The following is a 19,174-nucleotide window of genomic DNA, read 5'->3' as shown; positions in this document are numbered from 1 at the left end:
TCCCTCTATCTCTCCGCATCATAATCCACATAACTAAGATCAGAACTTACATCTAATGCAAAATTGCTGAAACAGACAAAATTAAGAGGGAAGAAAAATCAGACCTTTGAGAACATAAAGGAGAAAGCTTGGGAGAATCCAAAGAGCGAGCAACGAGCTAGACAAGACAAAAGACTTGTAGATAATATCAAAAGATTCCGAAACCGAAAACTCCCTGCAAACATGCAGATAAGGGTTATGAACAATCTTAGATGATCAAAATCACAAAACCAACAAACCCATAACATTGCAATTCCTTCATCATCATCATCATCATACAATTAAAAACCCACCAAAGCAAAATAACGATTCTAAGCCTGGGAGAATTACATGAGAAAAAAGGGCTTTCGGAGCTGATTATCGTGATGATTAAACATGATAATTACCTGATTATGAAGGTTTAATCAAGGAGAGAGAGAGAGAAGAGAGGGACGTCGGTTTCTTGATTCTAAGAAGGAGATCCAGATCAGAAAGATGGAGTGATCTAGATTGGAGGAGGAAGAGAAAAATTGATTTCGTATCAAAACACGACGAAGGAGAAGGAGAGACATAAAACGGAGGTCCAATACGAAAGTGACACGTAAGGGTGCTTACCAATTCTAAAAATTCCACATTAAACACCGGTTCTATGTTTTTTTTATTCCTTTTCGTTTTTTTTTTGTGTTTTGTTTAAACCCCTTCCTAAGAGACGCCGATGGAAGTGGTCTTGTATCTCTTATTTAAGAGATGGTTCTTGGCTTTTCTCAGTTAAAATCTAAGAAAAGGTAAGAACCGTCTCTTAACCAAAACTAAAAACTCCAGTTAAGAGACCGAACTTAATCATGGTTTTCTATCGGGCTTTTCTTATCTTGTTGGCCAGGAAAGTTAAACTGGACAATACTTGGGTATTTCTGGTTCCCATGGTACATCCGGTTTAGTAAACGAATCTATTATCTCTATGAAATCTTAAATTCAAAGTAGTAATCTATCTATGGTGCTATAGAAGTTGATAAGCATAAGTATTTATGTTTTGAAGGTGACACATGTTGCCATATTAATTGAAACTAGACCATGTGAGAAAACTAGTATTTATGTAAGCGAAAGCTAAAGTTTTATCTAAATTTGCAAAACCTTCATGATGCCAATATTAGCAAGTACATATCATTTGATTCTAGGCATATGTACAGTTAATGAATACGTACATGTTGGGTGATGCAGAAATTCATTAAATATGCATATGACTTTTAAACTACCCATATTATGCACATTAAATCATCTCATCACCCACTGCAAATGTTCATATCTCTCTGTGTTTCAAAAGTTTTTGTATACACACCAACATTCACATGAATTACAAGAGTATGCTCTGTAACTTGCTATTTTGATAGACACCAGACCCTCAATTTAATTATAACATTTTCGGTATGTACATTAGTTTTGTTAGATCTCTTGATTAAAAAAACACTTTGCATTTTATCTTCACTTTCAATTGAATCCCTGATGATGACTAGTCGGTACTCGTCACGGGGATCCTTACAAGTGTACAAGTTGTGTCTTTGCATATGTAGTTCTTTTCTAATATTTCAAATTTATTAAATTAATATTGGTCTGATCTGGTGAATTATAAATTTATAAGAATATAGAGTTAAGTCTTGTTTTCCATATTCTAAACTTGTTTGGGTTAAGTTATAATGTGTTATTCATCTTGTATTACTAAAAGTTCAAAGTACACAATGTATACATTATGAGGATTTGAATATGTTAGATTCGGGTTTATTATGGGCTTCCAACTTAAAACCAGTTGGCAATTAGTGGATTGACCATAACTCTTTATATATTACTTAATGTCCTTTAGAATTCCCGATGTGGGATATATATCCCTAATACCCCTCCTCGAGATGATGGTTCTTATCGGCAAGAAATCTCGGAACTTTTTAAGACAGTTATACTCGGTCGAGCGAGTCAATTACGACCTTTATACCCTGTCGGATAGGGTTATATTAATTAGGGGTATAATGTATTTAGGATCTGGGCTCTAATACCATGTTAGATTCTGGTTTAATTATGGACTTCCAACTTAAAATCAATTGGCGATTAGTGTATTGACCCTAACCCTTTATATATTACTTAATGTCCTTTAGAATTTCCGATGTGGGATATATATCTCTAATAAATATAAATATAGGTGGTGATACTTTGCTAGCATTAGCTCAAACCTTGACAATTGAAGACCAGAATTATATCTATATATACATTTTTTTGGAAAAAATTAACAATACCGATATTTAAGTTATAAATGTCACAAAGTACAAGTCGCTCGACGGTAGTGACCAATCCTTCCAAGATACAGTTGAGTATTGATATACGTAAGCAAAACTAACATATCATGTGGACGTTGACAGTAGAGAAATCAATGGTACGTCAGCTAAACGAGCATGCATGGCTATAATTTGCATATAGGGAGTTTAGCAAAAAAAAAAAAAAATCATATAAGGGTTTCAAATAGTTTTGAGATGCTCCTCTTAGTACCAAATGTGAAAATACTACTATAATATTACGCTAGAATACTAAATCATATTATCCAGAAAATAATTTACTAATATGATGTAAATTAGTATCAAGTATCCATCAATTGCATGCATAAAGCATTATCGTCTTAATCTTATTTAAACATATATTCTGTTATGGTAAAAAATTTAGAAAGAAGGATCATTATTTTAGGTAACTTATTCGACCGTAGTCCAAACTAAAAACTTGTCGCCACAATCTTGGAAACTATAGAATGCTCGTTGGTTCTAACTTTATAAGATGACTGTCTTCATTCAATACCCTTTTTTTTTGTGCACTTCATTCAATACCTAACTTCGGTTTTCTATAAACTCTTATTTCCCAAAACAATAAAAGATAATTCTCTCTATATATTAACCAGATTTAGTACTTTTATTAGTTAAGAAACTAAAGAAGATTTGTTTACTTCATTTCATCAAGCTGATACTGTGGGCCATATGTAATCAATTATAGTTGTAAAAGAAAAAGACATCAAAATGTTAAAACCTTTTCAAATATTTTATAAATACAGACAGACCCTTCACGAGTCTTTTAACAAATCACGTACCAAAACAAGACATTAAACAGTATCAAAACAATGGAACTCTTACTTCCACACCCATCAAACTCAACTCCACTCACCGTCCTCGGCTTCTTAGACCGAGCCGCCTCCGTCTACGGCGACTGTCCATCCATCCTCCACACCACAAACACCGTCCACACTTGGTCCGAAACCCACAACCGTTGTCTCCGAATAGCCTCGGCTCTCACTTCCTCTTCCCTTGGCATTAACCAAGGCCAAGTCGTCTCTGTCGTAGGCCCCAACGTCCCGTCCGTCTATGAGCTTCAGTTCGCTATCCCAATGTCCGGATCCATCTTAAACAACATCAACCCTCGCTTAAACGCACATGCACTCTCTGTCCTCCTGCGTCACAGTGAGTCCAAGCTCGTTTTTGTCGACCACACCTCCATCTCTTTAGTCCTCGAAGCAGTCTCGTTCTTGGGACAACATGATAAACCTCACCTCGTCCTCCTCAACGATGATGACGATTCTTCCTCTGCTTCATCAGCTGCATCTGATTTTCTTGACACGTACGAAGGGATCATGGAAAGAGGAGATTCAAGATTCAAGTGGATCCGTCCACAAACTGAATGGAAACCGATGGTGCTCAACTACACTTCCGGAACGACGTCGTCTCCCAAAGGAGTGGTGCTTAGCCACAGAGCAATTTTCATGCTCACTGTTAGCTCCTTGCTTGACTGGTCCTTTCCAAACCGTCCGGTTTACCTCTGGACCTTACCGATGTTCCACGCTAACGGTTGGGGTTACACGTGGGGAACCGCTGCCGTCGGAGCCACTAACGTTTGCACACGGAGAGTTGACGCGCCAACTATATATGACTTGATCGATAAGCATAAAGTAACTCACATGTGTGCTGCACCGATGGTTCTCAACATGCTCACTAACTACACTTCCCGTCAACCGCTCAAGAGCCCGGTTCAGGTACTCTATATATCCTGGTTTGATTGCCGGTTTGGTTTACGATGGCACAAGACTTTGATTTATACTTTATTCAACAATAAATTAATAACCACAATAAATTAATAGATTTTGGGTTAGACAAATCTCCAAAATCGCACATTTCTAAGTTTATTTCACAAAAATAGCCTTCAAAAACTAAAATGACCAAAATAGCATTTTATCTTTTGAAAAATTTAAATTTTTTTTATTTTTCAAAATTTGAAATCTTATCCCAAAACCCCACTCCCCAATTCCAAACCCTAAAACCTAAATCCTAAACCCTAAACCCTAAACCCTAAACCCTAAATCCTAAACCCCACCCCTTAACTATAAACCCTAAACCCTAAACCTCACCCCTAAACTCTAAACCCTAAACCCTAAATCCTAAACCCCAAACCATAAACCCTAAATCCTAAACTCCACCCCTTAACTCTAAACCCTAAACCCCACCCCTAAACTCTAAACCCTAAACCCTAAATCCTAAACCCCAAACCATAAACCCTAAATCCTAAACTCCACCCCTTAACTCTAAACCCTAAACCCCACCCCTAAACTCTAAACCCTAAACCCTAAATCCTAAACCCCAAACCATAAACCCTAAATCCTAAACTCCACCCCTTAACTCTAAACCCTAAACCCTAAACCCCACCCCTAAACTCTAAACCCTAAACCCTAAATCCTAAACCCCACCCCTTAACTCTAAACCCTAATGTCTAAATTAATTTACCATTGGGGTATAAATATATATTTATCTCTTTTGATAAAACATTAAATGCTATTTTGGTCATTTTTATTCTTAGAGGCCATATTTATGACAAAAAACTTTTTTAGTGCTATCCTAATCATTTTCTCTTTTGGGTTAGTGTAAAATATGACATAGTTAAATTTAAAAATATATGTAAATATATAGTCTCAATATAAATTAGTAATTAATTTATATAGCGTTTATATAAGTACAAACAAATTATTCTATTTTTTATTTACGTGAATTTCATCTTTTAATTTTTCTAAACATTTTAAAATATTTTGATGTAATTTTTTTATTTTACACCTAAAATAAAATTTAATTTACGGTACATATTTTATTTATGCCAATATAAATTTATATTTGTAAATCAATTAAGTTATATATCGTTAAAATAAATTATTCTTCTTAATATTACATAAATTATATTTAAAAATATATAACTCTAAAAAGAAAATTTTCTATAAAGTAATAAAATATTATAGTTCCAATATAGATTTTAAGGTGAAGCTACCAAGTTGACAAAAAAAAAAAAAAAAGAAGCTACCAATTCTTGACAAAAAAAAAAAAAGAAGAAGCTACCAATTCACTAGAACTTAAGATTTTGAGGGATGGTAAACTTTTGAATCAGGTGATGACGGCTGGAGCTCCACCTCCCGCAGCCATCATCTCTCGAACAGAAACCCTCGGTTTCAACGTCGGTCATGGGTATGGTTTAACTGAGACAGGAGGCCCTGTTATCTCATGTGCTTGGAAGCCTGAGTGGGATCATCTTGATCCCTTGGAGCGAGCTAGACTGAAGTCAAGACAAGGAGTAAGAACCGTTGGATTTGCTGAAGTCGACGTTAGGGACAAGAGAACAGGTAAAAGCGTAAAGCACGACGGAGTTTCAGTAGGAGAGATTGTGTTAAAAGGAGGATCAGTTATGCTGGGTTACTACAAAGACCCTGAAGGAAGCGCGGCGTGTATGAGAGAGGACGGATGGTTCTATACAGGAGATGTGGGTGTTATACATGAAGACGGTTACTTGGAGGTTAAAGACAGGTCAAAGGATGTGATCATATGCGGAGGAGAGAACATAAGCAGCGCGGAGGTTGAGACTGTTCTGTACACTAATCCTGTGGTGAAGGAAGCTGCGGTGGTGGCTAAACCGGATAAGATGTGGGGAGAGACGCCGTGTGCTTTTGTGAGCTTGAAGTATGGTAATAACGGTGATGGGTCGGTGACTGAGAGGGAGATAAGGGACTTTTGTAAGACGAAGTTACCTAAGTATATGGTTCCAAGGAACGTGATTTTTCAGGAGGAGCTTCCTAAGACATCTACTGGTAAAATTCAGAAGTTTCTTCTCAGACAAATGGCTAAGTCTCTTCCTTGATGATCTGGTTTGAGTTATTGAGTATATGAAGAAACTCTAAGAAGTAAAATAAAGTGTATTTATCTTGGGTGATGTATTAATGTACCCTTGAGAAGGGATATTAGTTTCTAAGTGTGATGTAACATGCTTGATTTGCTAAGAAAGAGCGACTTACAACTTAATAACCCTCTAACCTTACTATTACAAGTGTGGTTCATCTATCTGTCCTTGTCCTGTCTGATAAAAGTACTTGCTTTGTGATAAAGTTTGACCTCTTCCGGAGATAGTAATATCGCCCATGTGTTTTTTTTTTTTTTTTTTTTTTTTATGAAAACTTATGTTGATAGTCAATGGCCTTCCATAAATCTTAATATCACGGTGTGAATCACTGCAGCTTAGCAGCCACACAACAAGGCACCCTTGGCTTCTGAAACAGAGCATTAGAAAAGAGTTAGTAAAAATTAGTCTCATTAGCAAATGGCAATAATCAGTGGCTGATCTAGAAATAATATTTATCTGGTGCAAACTTATAAACACAGTTTAATATCTTTGCATACAATTTACAACAGGGACATTATCAATTTTGTTTTGTACAAAATTACACTAATTTGGAAAAAAATCCATGGTGGGCAACTGCCCCTCCTACATTGAACATAGGTTAGACAATGGCTATAATATTCAAAATTTCATTCATATATTGTACAAAAAACTTCTACCTTTGATGATAAAGATAAGCTTATAAAAAAAAAAAAGGTTATCAACCTAAGTCCACTTGGTCCAACGACATTTCATCAGCTAAGTTCTAAAACTAAGTAAACCCGTGAGACAATGAGTTTAATTTCAGACCAGAGTGTGATTCTAACCAATTTCAGAACAACAATCAAACAGAAAAAATACTAATAATAAGAAGAAAACGACTCTCCGTATAAGAATCTAAGAAATTTCTTACCTTCAGGAAATCGAACAACCCGTGGTTGTTTCTACAGTTCCATCACACATTTGGTTAAACCTCATAATCGTTAGCTTCCTCGGCTTCGTCAATCTCTCTCGTCTTCTGCTTATCTGAAATATTTGGTCGGAAGAAAACACCGATCACGATTCCTCTAAACAGGCCGGTTAGTTAACTTTTGGACCTTTACAGCCATAATATGGTTTATTTTTAATTAGTTACGATCCCTTAGACCCAATATATGTAGTAGTTTAGGGTCATCATTAATCATTATGTTGGTTACCTTCTTTCAAACATAACCATAATACCATGTAGATTGTAGCCTAATAGCCTTTTTAACACTGATTTATCATAAATTATAAAAATTATTATATCAACGATTTTACCGTTAACAATTTAAATATAAAGGTTTGAAAAATTCACATACACCATATTCAACTTTATGAAAATTATTGCACGAAGATGCTACTTAAACTAGGTAAAGAATCCGTGCAATGTTGAATAGAAATTCATTTAAATATTCACATATTGCAATAAAAACTTTATAAATGTATCAAAAATTATTCAACCTATTTTTTATCCTAAAATATTTTCAATCATCTTTTGCATCAAATATTTCATAATTAATGTATATATATATATATTAATTTCCATTTGTATTATTTGCAAAAGTTGTGAATAAAAAAATGTGATTGTTCAAACATAACTCCATCATCTTTCAGTTTTTTATGTTTTAAAATATGTTAATATATGAAAATCTATTTAACATTTTTAAATATGTCTTTATCAATGAGTCTAAAACATATTTCAGTTAATTTAATCAAAAAGAAAAGATACACCCATATAAACATATAAATTTTTTAACTGAAATATAATTAAAATTAAAAATATAAACTTTTTGAAAGTATACACTTTTACAACACTTTTAAAGAATGCATCTCTTCAACAGAAAAAAATCCTTGAACAATAAAAAATGCATCTTTTGCTTGTAAATTAAAATAAATACTTATAAACTATTTAATTGTCACATGAAAAATACACCGCAACAAAAATAATATAACCAATTGGTAAAGGCACACACATTAAAAATTATATGAATGTTTTAAGTTATTATCGTGAACTCATTTTATTTTAAAAATATTTGCGACTTTGTATAATTTATAATTTTATATACAGTATCTTATTTTTGTTTTCAAAGACGTTTATGTGTCACAAAAGAGAAAAAACATATCCGTAAGCTTTCCATAGATTTAAAATGTATAATATAAGAAAAAGTGAGAAATAACCAAAAACAAATCAATAAAAGATATTTTAAATGAAAAAGACACATATAAACATATCATTATTTTTGAAGATCTTTTTACAACGAACTTTTCCTTTTACCAGTATATTTGTGATTGTTGTGATTTGTCAATGCCTACAACTCCTTATACAGAGGATTAAGAGTTGCAATGATTGGTTAACACCAAAAGTTGCAATGGTTTATGACCAAAAAAATACAATCACCAAAAATTACAATGGTTCATCACTAAAAATTACATCCACCGACTGTTTCAATGTTTCATTTAAGAAGTTGTAACTATCCACCTAACACTTGCAATAGTTCATTTAAATGGTTGTAAAGATTCACTTAAATCGCTAATAGTCCTCTCCAATTTACATGTACTAGTGATTTACTAAATAAATAGCACATATAACAAATTGATGCATAAAAATGTTTTAACCATAAAATTATTAAGATGAAAAGACATATGAAAAACACATTGTTAAGATGATAAGACACATTTTTAGATATGAAATTCTTAGGATGAGAAGACATGTTGTAAGATGATAAGATTTATACATATATATAAAAACATAAAACATTTACTAACCGTTTGAATAGATGTGTCAAAATGAGCTAGCTAGCTCGCTCAACTCAGCTCAGCTCATAGTGAGCTTGGCTCTTTCATGAGCTAGCTCAGCTCAGCTCATTTATTATATGAGTTTCAATATGTAAACTCGAACTCAGATCATCTAGATCATGAGTTAAATGAGCTAACTCGTGATCTAAATAAAAATAATAATTATAAAATAAAATAGTGATAGAATAACTTCTATAATATTGTTCAAAATTTAAATATTAAAAAATCCAAAACATAAATATTAAATACTAAATAAAAACCAACACATGACAAAAATAAAAAAACAATACCTAATATAAATTAAATTAAAGCAAAATTAATGATCCAAATCCCTATTCTTCGTGAGAGTCTTGAACCAATTCATCTTCAGTGTCTTATATGTATCTTTTACATTTTAATTTTAGAAGATAAATATGATTAATATAGATATTATCTTTTAAGAAGATTTGGTTTGACATTTTAATTTAGAAGATAAATATGATAAATATAGAAATTATCTCTCTTTTACATAAAAATAGAAATTATCCAAATATAATATATAAAATATATTATATATTATTGTACGTAAAAAATGAACAAGCTCATGAGTCAGCTCATGTTCATTAAATATCATTCATATAACTCTTGATCTAATTTAAGCTCGATCATTAAACTCATTTATTAAATGAGCTTAAAATATATAGATCGTGCTCATGAAAAAACAAGCTGAGCTGAGCCAGATCATGAGCTATAGATCATTTTGACACCCCTACGGTTGAGTACCAAAACATTTTTTATAATAAAGATACACATGTTCGACAGTGCATAACTCCTAGAAACCTACACAATTTATAGGATAATAATATATATTTTTAGACATTTAAAACTTCTAAAAATCTATTCTCTTAAAGATGAAAATATACATCATTATGAAAATAGATATTTTAAGAAATTTTAAACAAACCTCTAGCAAAATTATACTTTTTATAATGAAAATATACATTTTAAATAAGTTCACACTCTCTTTAAAATAGAAGAGATTCTAGATATAAATTTTATTGATTACATTAAGAACTTTCTGTAATTATATATTAATTCATGTGATTTATCTTAGAAAAGGTGTTTTCTATATAGATCATTGCTGCTTAAAAACTATTGAATTTTAAGATAAAAAGACACATCATTATAAAAATATACATTAAAAACATTTTAATATTTTTTTGTTAACAAATGAAATTAATAGAATAAAAACACATTCTTAGACATTTAAATTTTTTTTTAAAATTGATATAATTATTAAAATGAAAAGACACATTGCGAAGATGAATGGATGCATACTTATATTTTGATATATTTTAAAAAAATCAATGCAACTTTTAAGATGAAAACACACAATTTGAATTACATTATTTTTTTAAAGATTTTTTTGCTAGGTAAACATGAATGATCCTTCCTACAATATTTTTGTTGGCAACGTTTCATTTGAATATCTTCTAAATATTTGTAACTATGTAACTTTTATTCTATACCATTTTTCAAAGTTATATATATATATATGAATCGTCGTGACTTTCAGATTATAGGTAGATATTTTAAATAGTATCTTTACATTATATTTTGAAAAACACATCATTTCAAAAAATACTCCGATTATAAAAAAGTATTTAATAATATATATTAAAAACTTCTTTAAAAAAACTAATATATCTTTTACGAAAAGACACGACTATTTACATTAATTGCGATTTCAAATAATATTCAAATCTATACATAACTAATATGATTTTTCAGATTATAGGTAGTTATTTCAAAATTGTATCTTTATAATATATTTTGAAAAGACACATCATTATATAAACACCCTAATTATAGAAAGACACTTATAATATATATTAACATTTTTTTTCAAAAAAAAAACTAATATGTCTTTTTACAATAGAAAATACGATATAATTTGAATAGACACATCATTATAAAAACACAATCATACAATAAGTAAAAGGAAAATATCCTCGATAGAGAGGATGTCCACGTATGATTAAAAATTCAGCCAATCAAGAACATATTTTTTGACACATCAGATAGGCTTTACAGGGTGGACTTCTATCTTTGGGCTTCAATTAATTTGTTATTGTCCAAAAGGACCCCATTCAGAAAACAAACCTACGAAGGATGATCGTATTAACCTCTAACAGTTCGTCTTCTCCGATTGAAGATCATACAAACTCAGTTCTAATCGAGCCACTCCTAATCAATCAATCAATTCTCTTCTTAACTCCCGTCAATCAATGCCCTCTTAATGAGTTTGTTTCACCTCCCTCTTTTTCTCCTTCTTATATACGGTTCTTCTTTCCTTTCTACAAACCAAAACCCTAGAACCGCCTTAAGCTCAAGCCATGGTGATGAAACCAAACGGCAAGGATCAGTTTACAAACTCTTCAACTTCTATGGATCCAAAAAGAAACTGGTGTATTGGGTTGCTGATCATAGGGTAACTGTCTCTTTCCCATGGAACTCTAATTTTCAATTCATCTCTGAGTTAGATTGCTTTGTGATTGGATGTATTTTTAAAGTAAAATAATTAATTCAAGTTTTTAGAGTTTTTGGTTTTTCTTAATACTATTTTTCCAGGGAGATGGTGAGCAGGAATTAGAACATTTATGGGGTTTAATATGAGTGATATGTTTACCTGCAAGTAACGTAGAAGAGACGATCTTAATATAAGCACAGTAAAGCAGAAGAGACGATCTGGAATATTGAAATTGATGAGTTTTGTGTGCACTTAACATGATAGGCTTATATAAGATTTTCAACTTCTAAGCTGAGATCTCTTATGCAGAGCAAATGACAAATTGGAATCTCTTGGGTATGTTCTTATGTATTTTCTTCTAGGAAGGTATATATATGCTTACTACCTTACCCAATATTTATAATTCTCTTCCATTTGATATATTTACCTCATTTCTCTCGATTTCTCTTTGTAATCTGCTTTGGCAACACCTCCGTGCAGGTACCATAAAGCAAAATTGTAACAAGATCAGTGAAAAGAGAAAGCTTACACCTGTTGAGATAATAGTTACTGACATGAGTGATATGTTTACAGTTGTATTGAAAAACCTGTTTACAGCTTATGCTCAGATATTTTCTCACTGAGATCTGATTGGTTTGCCTATATATTTGCAGGTTATTAGTTACCTAATTTTATTGGAAAATCTTGAATTATTGACTGTTTTGACTCTACCTCCAGCTCTAAACCAAAAGTAAGTAACATATGTATTAAGAGTTTTGCATCATTTAAAATCTCCAAGAGAATATATCACGATATTGTCTCTGTGTTACAACAGTTAAGTCTGACCATGGTTCTGAATCCTCCTGTGCCATTTGGCAAGAGACCAAAAATACCTTCACGTAAGCATCTAATTGTCCCATAACTGCAATAATTGTTAGCATCTTATCCATGAGTCTCTATTAGAAAAGTTATATAAATGTCGACATAGACCCATGAACCATGTCGTTTTGTAAACCTTATTGCGATTTCTTGAGAAAAATTCTGTGGTGGATTCTGAAACACTCAATGTCTGCTTGAAATGTGGTTCAATGGATAGTGTGTGGTATATTTGTTTGGCCAGGTGATATACCGGGACTTCAGATCCTCTAACGTACTCTTAAATGATTACTTTTTTTGTCCAGCTTTAATCTTGCAAGAGAAGGACCTCGGGCCTCAGGGCGACAATACTCACGTCACCACTGCAGTAAGTATTATATATTTCCTTACCTTCTTTTGTTTATTGTTCTGTTAGTTTAGTGGTGTGCATTCAATTAGGTTCTGTTTTGGTTTAAGTGGTTTTAGATGATGAATTGTTTTATATTTTTCTTTTTTTGAGAAACAATATTTTTTCTTCTTGATCCTTATCTCCATTCATTTTACAGAAAGTTACAAGGCATGGCTACACAAAATTTAAACAGGCTATTTGCGGTCAAAGAGAGATATTTATAGCCGGTGTGTGCTCTACAAGATCATAATCGGATAACAATCTTTTGAGAGGAACAAGCCAGCCACTGAACAAATACTATTGAATTGGGTGAAATTCTTAACGCTTCAGCATGATCGTTAACCCTCTGTTACGCAACAACTACCCAGCTGCTGGAGCAATGAGCAATCCACTTATAGTGGGAAGATTAAAGAAGATAATCAAAGAAATGAATAGTAGAGATTGTTCGGTAGAATAAGAAGCAAGAATATATCCCTGTAACATGTGCAGGGGAGGTTTGAAAGGGTTAAGAGTATAATTTTTGCGCTTAGAAGTTTCTTTTCATGTCGGAAACTATATTTTTTTTAATTGTTCATGCAATTGAATCGGTTTTCCAAAAATTATCAGTTTAACATCATCACTCAGTTTAATATCAAATACAAAGCTTGGGTTGCCAAAATCATAGAATAAAGGGTAAGCTTTATATATATATATATATATATATTATAACACCTGAACATGAAATTTTACATTACATATGTATTCGTTTTCTTATCCTATCCACGAGAAATCACTCATGCATAGGCTTTATAATTCACACATGCATTTACATATTATTTCTTCTCACACTCACTATAAGACTCAACCGTAAAACAAAAAGATTTTCTCTCATTTTGTTAAGTAAAAATTAATTACTTAAAATTCATTTTAACATTGGTTTTATAATTAATTAAAGAGTTATTAACTAGACTTATTTTCTGTAAGTTCTTAGTATGTCTTTCTCCCTGTTTTTACCTTAAAAAAAATCTTAGATAAGAAATATATTACATATACTCTCTAATGTTTATTATCGGAACAATTTTGTTGTCTTCTAACCTATATAAACTAAAAATAGGGTTACAAAGGTGGCATATATAGTTCGGTCACTGCATTTCTGGGGAGCATATAGCCACATAAATCTTACTAATATGCTGATAAAAATTCCTCTTACCAACGTTACTAACACATAAATCTCTTCTGTAAGCAATACTAATCCAAAACACTATACATATGGCGGAAGCAGAAACATTTTGTATCGGGTCAGAATTTTTTTTATGGGGTCCAAATTTGTTTTTATAGGGTTCAAATAATTTTTCTTTAACAAAAATAAATAAAAATTTTAAAATAGTGGGATCAGCTAACCTCACTCTCTATAAGTTGGCTCCGCCCTTCAAGATAAATTTCTCAACTAAAACACCAAAATTTAATTATTATTGTATTTCATTTCCTAAAAATTTTGGCCATTCAAATATATAATTATGTTTTTGACTTCATTTAACTATTCAGGGAAATGGTCCATCCGTAAACCGTACCTCCTTTTAGAGATTAATCTAGAAATTTCTATAAATATGGGATATCCTAAGATTGATAAAAAAACATGTTTGATTTTCTTTAATCAACAGAAAAGTAAACAAAAATTAGGAGGAGTAGATATAAGAAAATAGAAACGAATAAAAAAGATATGGTCAGATAAAATGCGTCATTTTATTTATATTAATATTTACCTATTAGTATGATATTGTGTATATACTTAAAGTATTAATTTTTAAAAGAAATAAATAAAATTGATTTTACTTAATTTTAAGTATTAATTTCAAGTTTTAAAGTACTAATTTAGTTTAAGTCCTTAATTAATAATATGAAAATATATTATAATAGTTTCAAATATTTAGACCTAAAAGTGTATTAAATTTACATATATACAAAAGTGTAGTTTTTAAGAAGTTCAAATAAAGATGTAGTTTTCAATAAAATCTCATATAATTTTTAAACTTTTTTATAATCTAGAATACATAAATCGCGCGTAGCCCGGTTAAATGATCTAGAATATTATATGGTTCAAAACACGTAAGATGATTCAATCTATTTTATTTTAATAGATTGAATGATTTAGATTTGGATATAAAATTATAAGTATATTAAAAGACACTAATTTGGTTATTGTTTTGAGATTTTAGATACAAATTTTGTTAATGCATGAAAAAAGAAGTTTGACATGCATTTAAAATTTTAAAGTGAGTAGCAAATCATTTTGTATGTAATTATATGTATGTTATATAATCTTAAACTATGTGTAGCATTAATATAAATATTTTAAACAAAATGTGAGAAATATATTAGAAATATAACGTCAAATATATATATGTTCGCTAATCTTTGGATATCCATTCAAGTTTGGATATCCAACATCTCCTAATTCAATATCCGTTCCAGTATTTTGTTACTTTGGGCTTTGTTATTTCTTTGTATTATTGACAATTAGTTTTTCAAATAGTTGATAACTAAACCCAAAAGATTATATATTACTGCCAAAATAGTGATTAATGGAAGAATATCATATCTAAAGTATCCAAAAATGAGAAATTGCTTAAACTATCACACTCTTAATATCATTTTTTATATTTACTTTAACCACATTTACTTTTAGTTTTAAAGAGGCAAATAAGTATTTATATCATTAGGGTTAACTAATATAGAATTAAGATTTATATTTGAGGGGTGAAATTTTGGAGTGTATAGTTTAGGATTTTCAAAAATAAATAAAATTTTTAAAAAAGTTTCAAAAATATTTTTGAATTGCAACATAAAATTTTGGAAAATAATCAAAGGTTTTATTAAGATTTCGAATTTAAAAACGTGTAATCCGAAAACTATATATATATTTTTAATTATTTATTTAAAATAATTATTTATATCTATATAGCTGTAAAGTAAGGATAGAATAGTATTTTGGATTTTAATTGAAATTTCATATTTTACGTATTTTTGAAAATATCTATTTAATAAATGTAAACATAAATAATAGCTTTATGAAAAAGTATAAATAATAGTACCAAAATGAAATAAAACAGAATTCTCCCAAAAACAAAGGACTGATTCTTTATTTTTAATTTTATTCTTTAAATTCAGAATATATTCATCGTCCAATAAAAATTAAGTAAATTATCCGCGCGTAGCGCAGAAAAACACTCTAGTAGTTATAAAAAAGATACTTATAACACACATTGACAACTTTTAAAAAGCTAATATATATTTTACTACGATACGACATGACTTTTTATAGTAATTGAGATTTTAAATATATTTTAAGATAGGAAAATATTTCTTAACATTTTTCTTCGACCATTTTCAGTAGTTACGTGTTTGGAAAAACACAACCTTTCATTTTTGATTTCTTAAATAGTTACATAATTGTAAATTTACAGTTTTTCAACAGATTTCTGTTATAATATATCATGTCGAAGATCTTTTCATACCACATGTTTTTTTAACACTTTTCTTCATTTCATGTTCTTGCCGTCTATTCATGTCACACCTTGAATCATTAGAGATTTAAATAATCAAGGCGTGAATCCTTTATTCCCAAATAACAACCATGATCTGATGATCCACGTGAGCCAGGTTCGTTGTTCCAAGACTGTTAAAGATGAAAAGATATATAGGCACGTAACACGTTCCGTAGCTAAAATAATAATATAGCAAATGGAGATTTGAAAAACAAAGATATTTTCATATAATATGGAATATTTGATTTAGACTGGACTGATGAAAGTAACCTTATCGGCTAAAATGATTTGTTAATAAGTATTTTATATTCCATCCGTTTTAACTAATTATTTTTTCTTCTGAGTGCTGCGTTTATTCCACTTTTGCTTTTCGTCTCTCCCCTTAAATGAACTGCTGTTATAAAATTGTTTTCTATTGTAAAATATGTGTTGTTTTAACTTGTTAGTTAAATAATAAACGAAATTGTTGCAACCAAAGAAAAATAAGAAGCTAAGTTGGACGATTCTGATAATCTCTCGCTGGTGATTCTTCTGTGCTCATGCACAGATATAAATCTTTATAAAGTTAATATATTATAATTAATTAATATTTTATTTTTAGTTTTAAATCAATTTATAATTATATGTATAATTTATATTAATAATATTATATTATTTTAATTATACATGATTTGGATGTGTTATATCTAGTTGGTTTGGTTGTTTTGGGTCAAAAGTCGATTTGTTTATCACTTGAGTATATTGGATTGCATCCATTTCTCCGAATTAAACTATAATATTTTATTTTGAATATAGTTAATTTTTATTAAATTTTTATTTGCATTTAGATTGGTTAATTTTTTTTATATGTAAACATATTTTAGTAAGATTATGTATAACATCATATATATTGTGCTTTGAAATAAATAAAAATAAACTATAGTTTTGATTAAAAATTATATAAATGAATATAATGATAATATTCTGAAGTCTCATGCACATATAAAATTGTATTGTAACAATTAGTTAATATTTTATTTTTATTTATTAATAGGTTTCGAATCATCCTGTAATTTATATGTATAAAAATAAATAGATTATTATTATAAAATTATATTTTTACTGTAGTTAGTTTTTTTTTTATTTTGGATATAAGTTGGATTAGTTGAGTCACTCATGTTGTATTTACGTATAATTTTGTATATTAAGTTACAAATATTCTTTCAAATTTAAACTCAAGTATAATTATTTTCTATTCTAATTAATTTAAATCAAATTAGTTTTATTTCTCGGTTAATTGTGCATGTATTTTCATAATATTTATCAAAATTATATGTTGATTTTTAAAAATATTAGGAAATAAAGAGATGATCAGTAGGAAATTACATACATAGGTATAACTGATAAAGTTTTTTGTAAGATCATAAACGAATATCAATATTTACAATTAAATATTTCATAAATTATAAATTATTGTATGCCTTAGATATATTGAAAGTTAAACTGAAAATTATTTTAAATAATAATAAATTAAAATTCAGATTTGTTTGGGTATTTTGATTATGTGTATATTAAGTTTCACAAACATAAAGAAAACATAAAATTAAAAAGAAACTAAATATTAAGAAAAATATTTTTTTCAATAATGTTAAAATATATATATATACTAGGTGTTTTGCTCGCATATGCGGGCATAATTGTTTTCATAGATATTTATTAATAAATGTACTATTAAATTTAAATAAAATGTTTTTAAGTCAAACATTAAATTTATAATATTTCATGAATCTTTTAATTTCTTAATTTTTATCTTTTATTAATTTAAAAACATTATTTTCGATAACAATGTCAATATCTTATGCACTGGTTCGGCCTATCACACCAACGGAAATCAAACAGGCGCTTCATTCACTTCCAAATGGAAAAGTCTCAGGTCCGGATGGGTTCACAAAGGAATTTTTTATCGCAGCATGGCCAATCATAGGAAGGGACTTCATTGTGGCAGTTCAATCTTTCTTCATATTTGGATTCATGCCTGCTGGTGTAAATGCAACCATACTCTCCCTGATTCCTAAGACAACATCTGCTCAGACTCTCAAGGATTATCGGCCAATCGCTTGCTGTAATCTGCTATACAAGGTCATCTCCAAAGTTCTGGCCAATAGGCTAAATATCATTTTCCCGGATGCGGTAGAAGCAAACCAGTGTGCATTCATAACGGATCGCCTACTGTTAGAAAACGTCCTCCTCGCCTCTGAGCTGGTCACTGGATACCACAGGAGCACGAACAAGGAAAATTGTGCTATTAAGTTTGACATATCGAAGGCATTTGACACGGTAAGGTGGTATTTCATTACTTCGGTTCTGCAAGCAATGGGAATACCGCTACAGTTTGTCCACTGGATGAGGTTATGCATCTCCACAGCTGCTTTTTCTATAAATGTGAATGGAAGTTTGGAGGGATTTTTCAAGAGTGCCAGGGGTATCCGTCAAGGCTGTTCACTCTCACCTTACTTGTATGTCATCCTAAATAATGTATTGTCAAAAATGCTCAACAGGGCGGCAGATGCGGGTGATTTTGGTTATCATCAGCAGTGTCAAGATGTCAAACTCACTCACTTGTGCTTTGCGGACGACATACTTGTGTTCACTAACGGCACGTCGGACTCGCTATTGGGTATACTGGGCGTAATGCGCCGGTTTGCATCAGTTTCCGGGCTGCACATTAATGTAGCTAAATCTTCCATCTATGTTACTGGAAGAAACATCGCGCCTCTCCTTACTACTGTGGCTTCATTGGGTATCAGTGTCGGTACCTTACCAATCCGGTACCTGGGAATGCCGTTAACAACGAAGACACTTACCAGCCATGACTATGAA

The 19,174-nt window shown here is 30.6% G+C and overlaps 1 protein-coding gene and 1 long non-coding RNA gene across 4 annotated transcripts; both read left to right on the top strand.

Annotated features, from left to right (window-relative positions):
* The first annotated feature begins 3,138 nt into the window (after positions 1-3,138).
* LOC106343638 (probable acyl-activating enzyme 9) lies at positions 3,139-6,368 on the top strand. Its single transcript, XM_013782905.1, has 2 exons — positions 3,139-4,069; positions 5,464-6,368. The coding sequence occupies exons 1-2, from the start codon at positions 3,164-3,166 to the stop codon at positions 6,205-6,207; spliced, it is 1,650 nt and encodes a 549-aa protein (XP_013638359.1). The 5' UTR covers positions 3,139-3,163; the 3' UTR covers positions 6,208-6,368.
* A 4,836-nt stretch (positions 6,369-11,204) lies between these two features.
* On the top strand, positions 11,205-13,334 carry LOC106294022. 3 transcript variants are annotated; one of them, XR_001260711.1, is made up of 6 exons: positions 11,205-11,509; positions 11,858-11,914; positions 12,029-12,278; positions 12,363-12,426; positions 12,709-12,770; positions 12,949-13,334. It is a non-coding gene; the product is annotated as an uncharacterized LOC106294022 (long non-coding RNA). The 3 variants fall into 3 exon arrangements; XR_001260712.1 differs by having other exon boundaries at positions 11,650-11,884; XR_001260710.1 differs by having other exon boundaries at positions 11,650-11,914.
* The last annotated feature ends 5,840 nt before the right edge of the window (positions 13,335-19,174 follow it).

The sequence above is a fragment of the Brassica oleracea genome, chromosome C5 (assembly GCF_000695525.1).
Source record: "Brassica oleracea var. oleracea cultivar TO1000 chromosome C5, BOL, whole genome shotgun sequence".
NCBI classification, from domain to species: domain Eukaryota; kingdom Viridiplantae; phylum Streptophyta; class Magnoliopsida; order Brassicales; family Brassicaceae; genus Brassica; species Brassica oleracea.
Note: the sequence above shows the minus strand (reverse complement) of the source record. Positions and strands in the feature narration are given on the sequence as shown.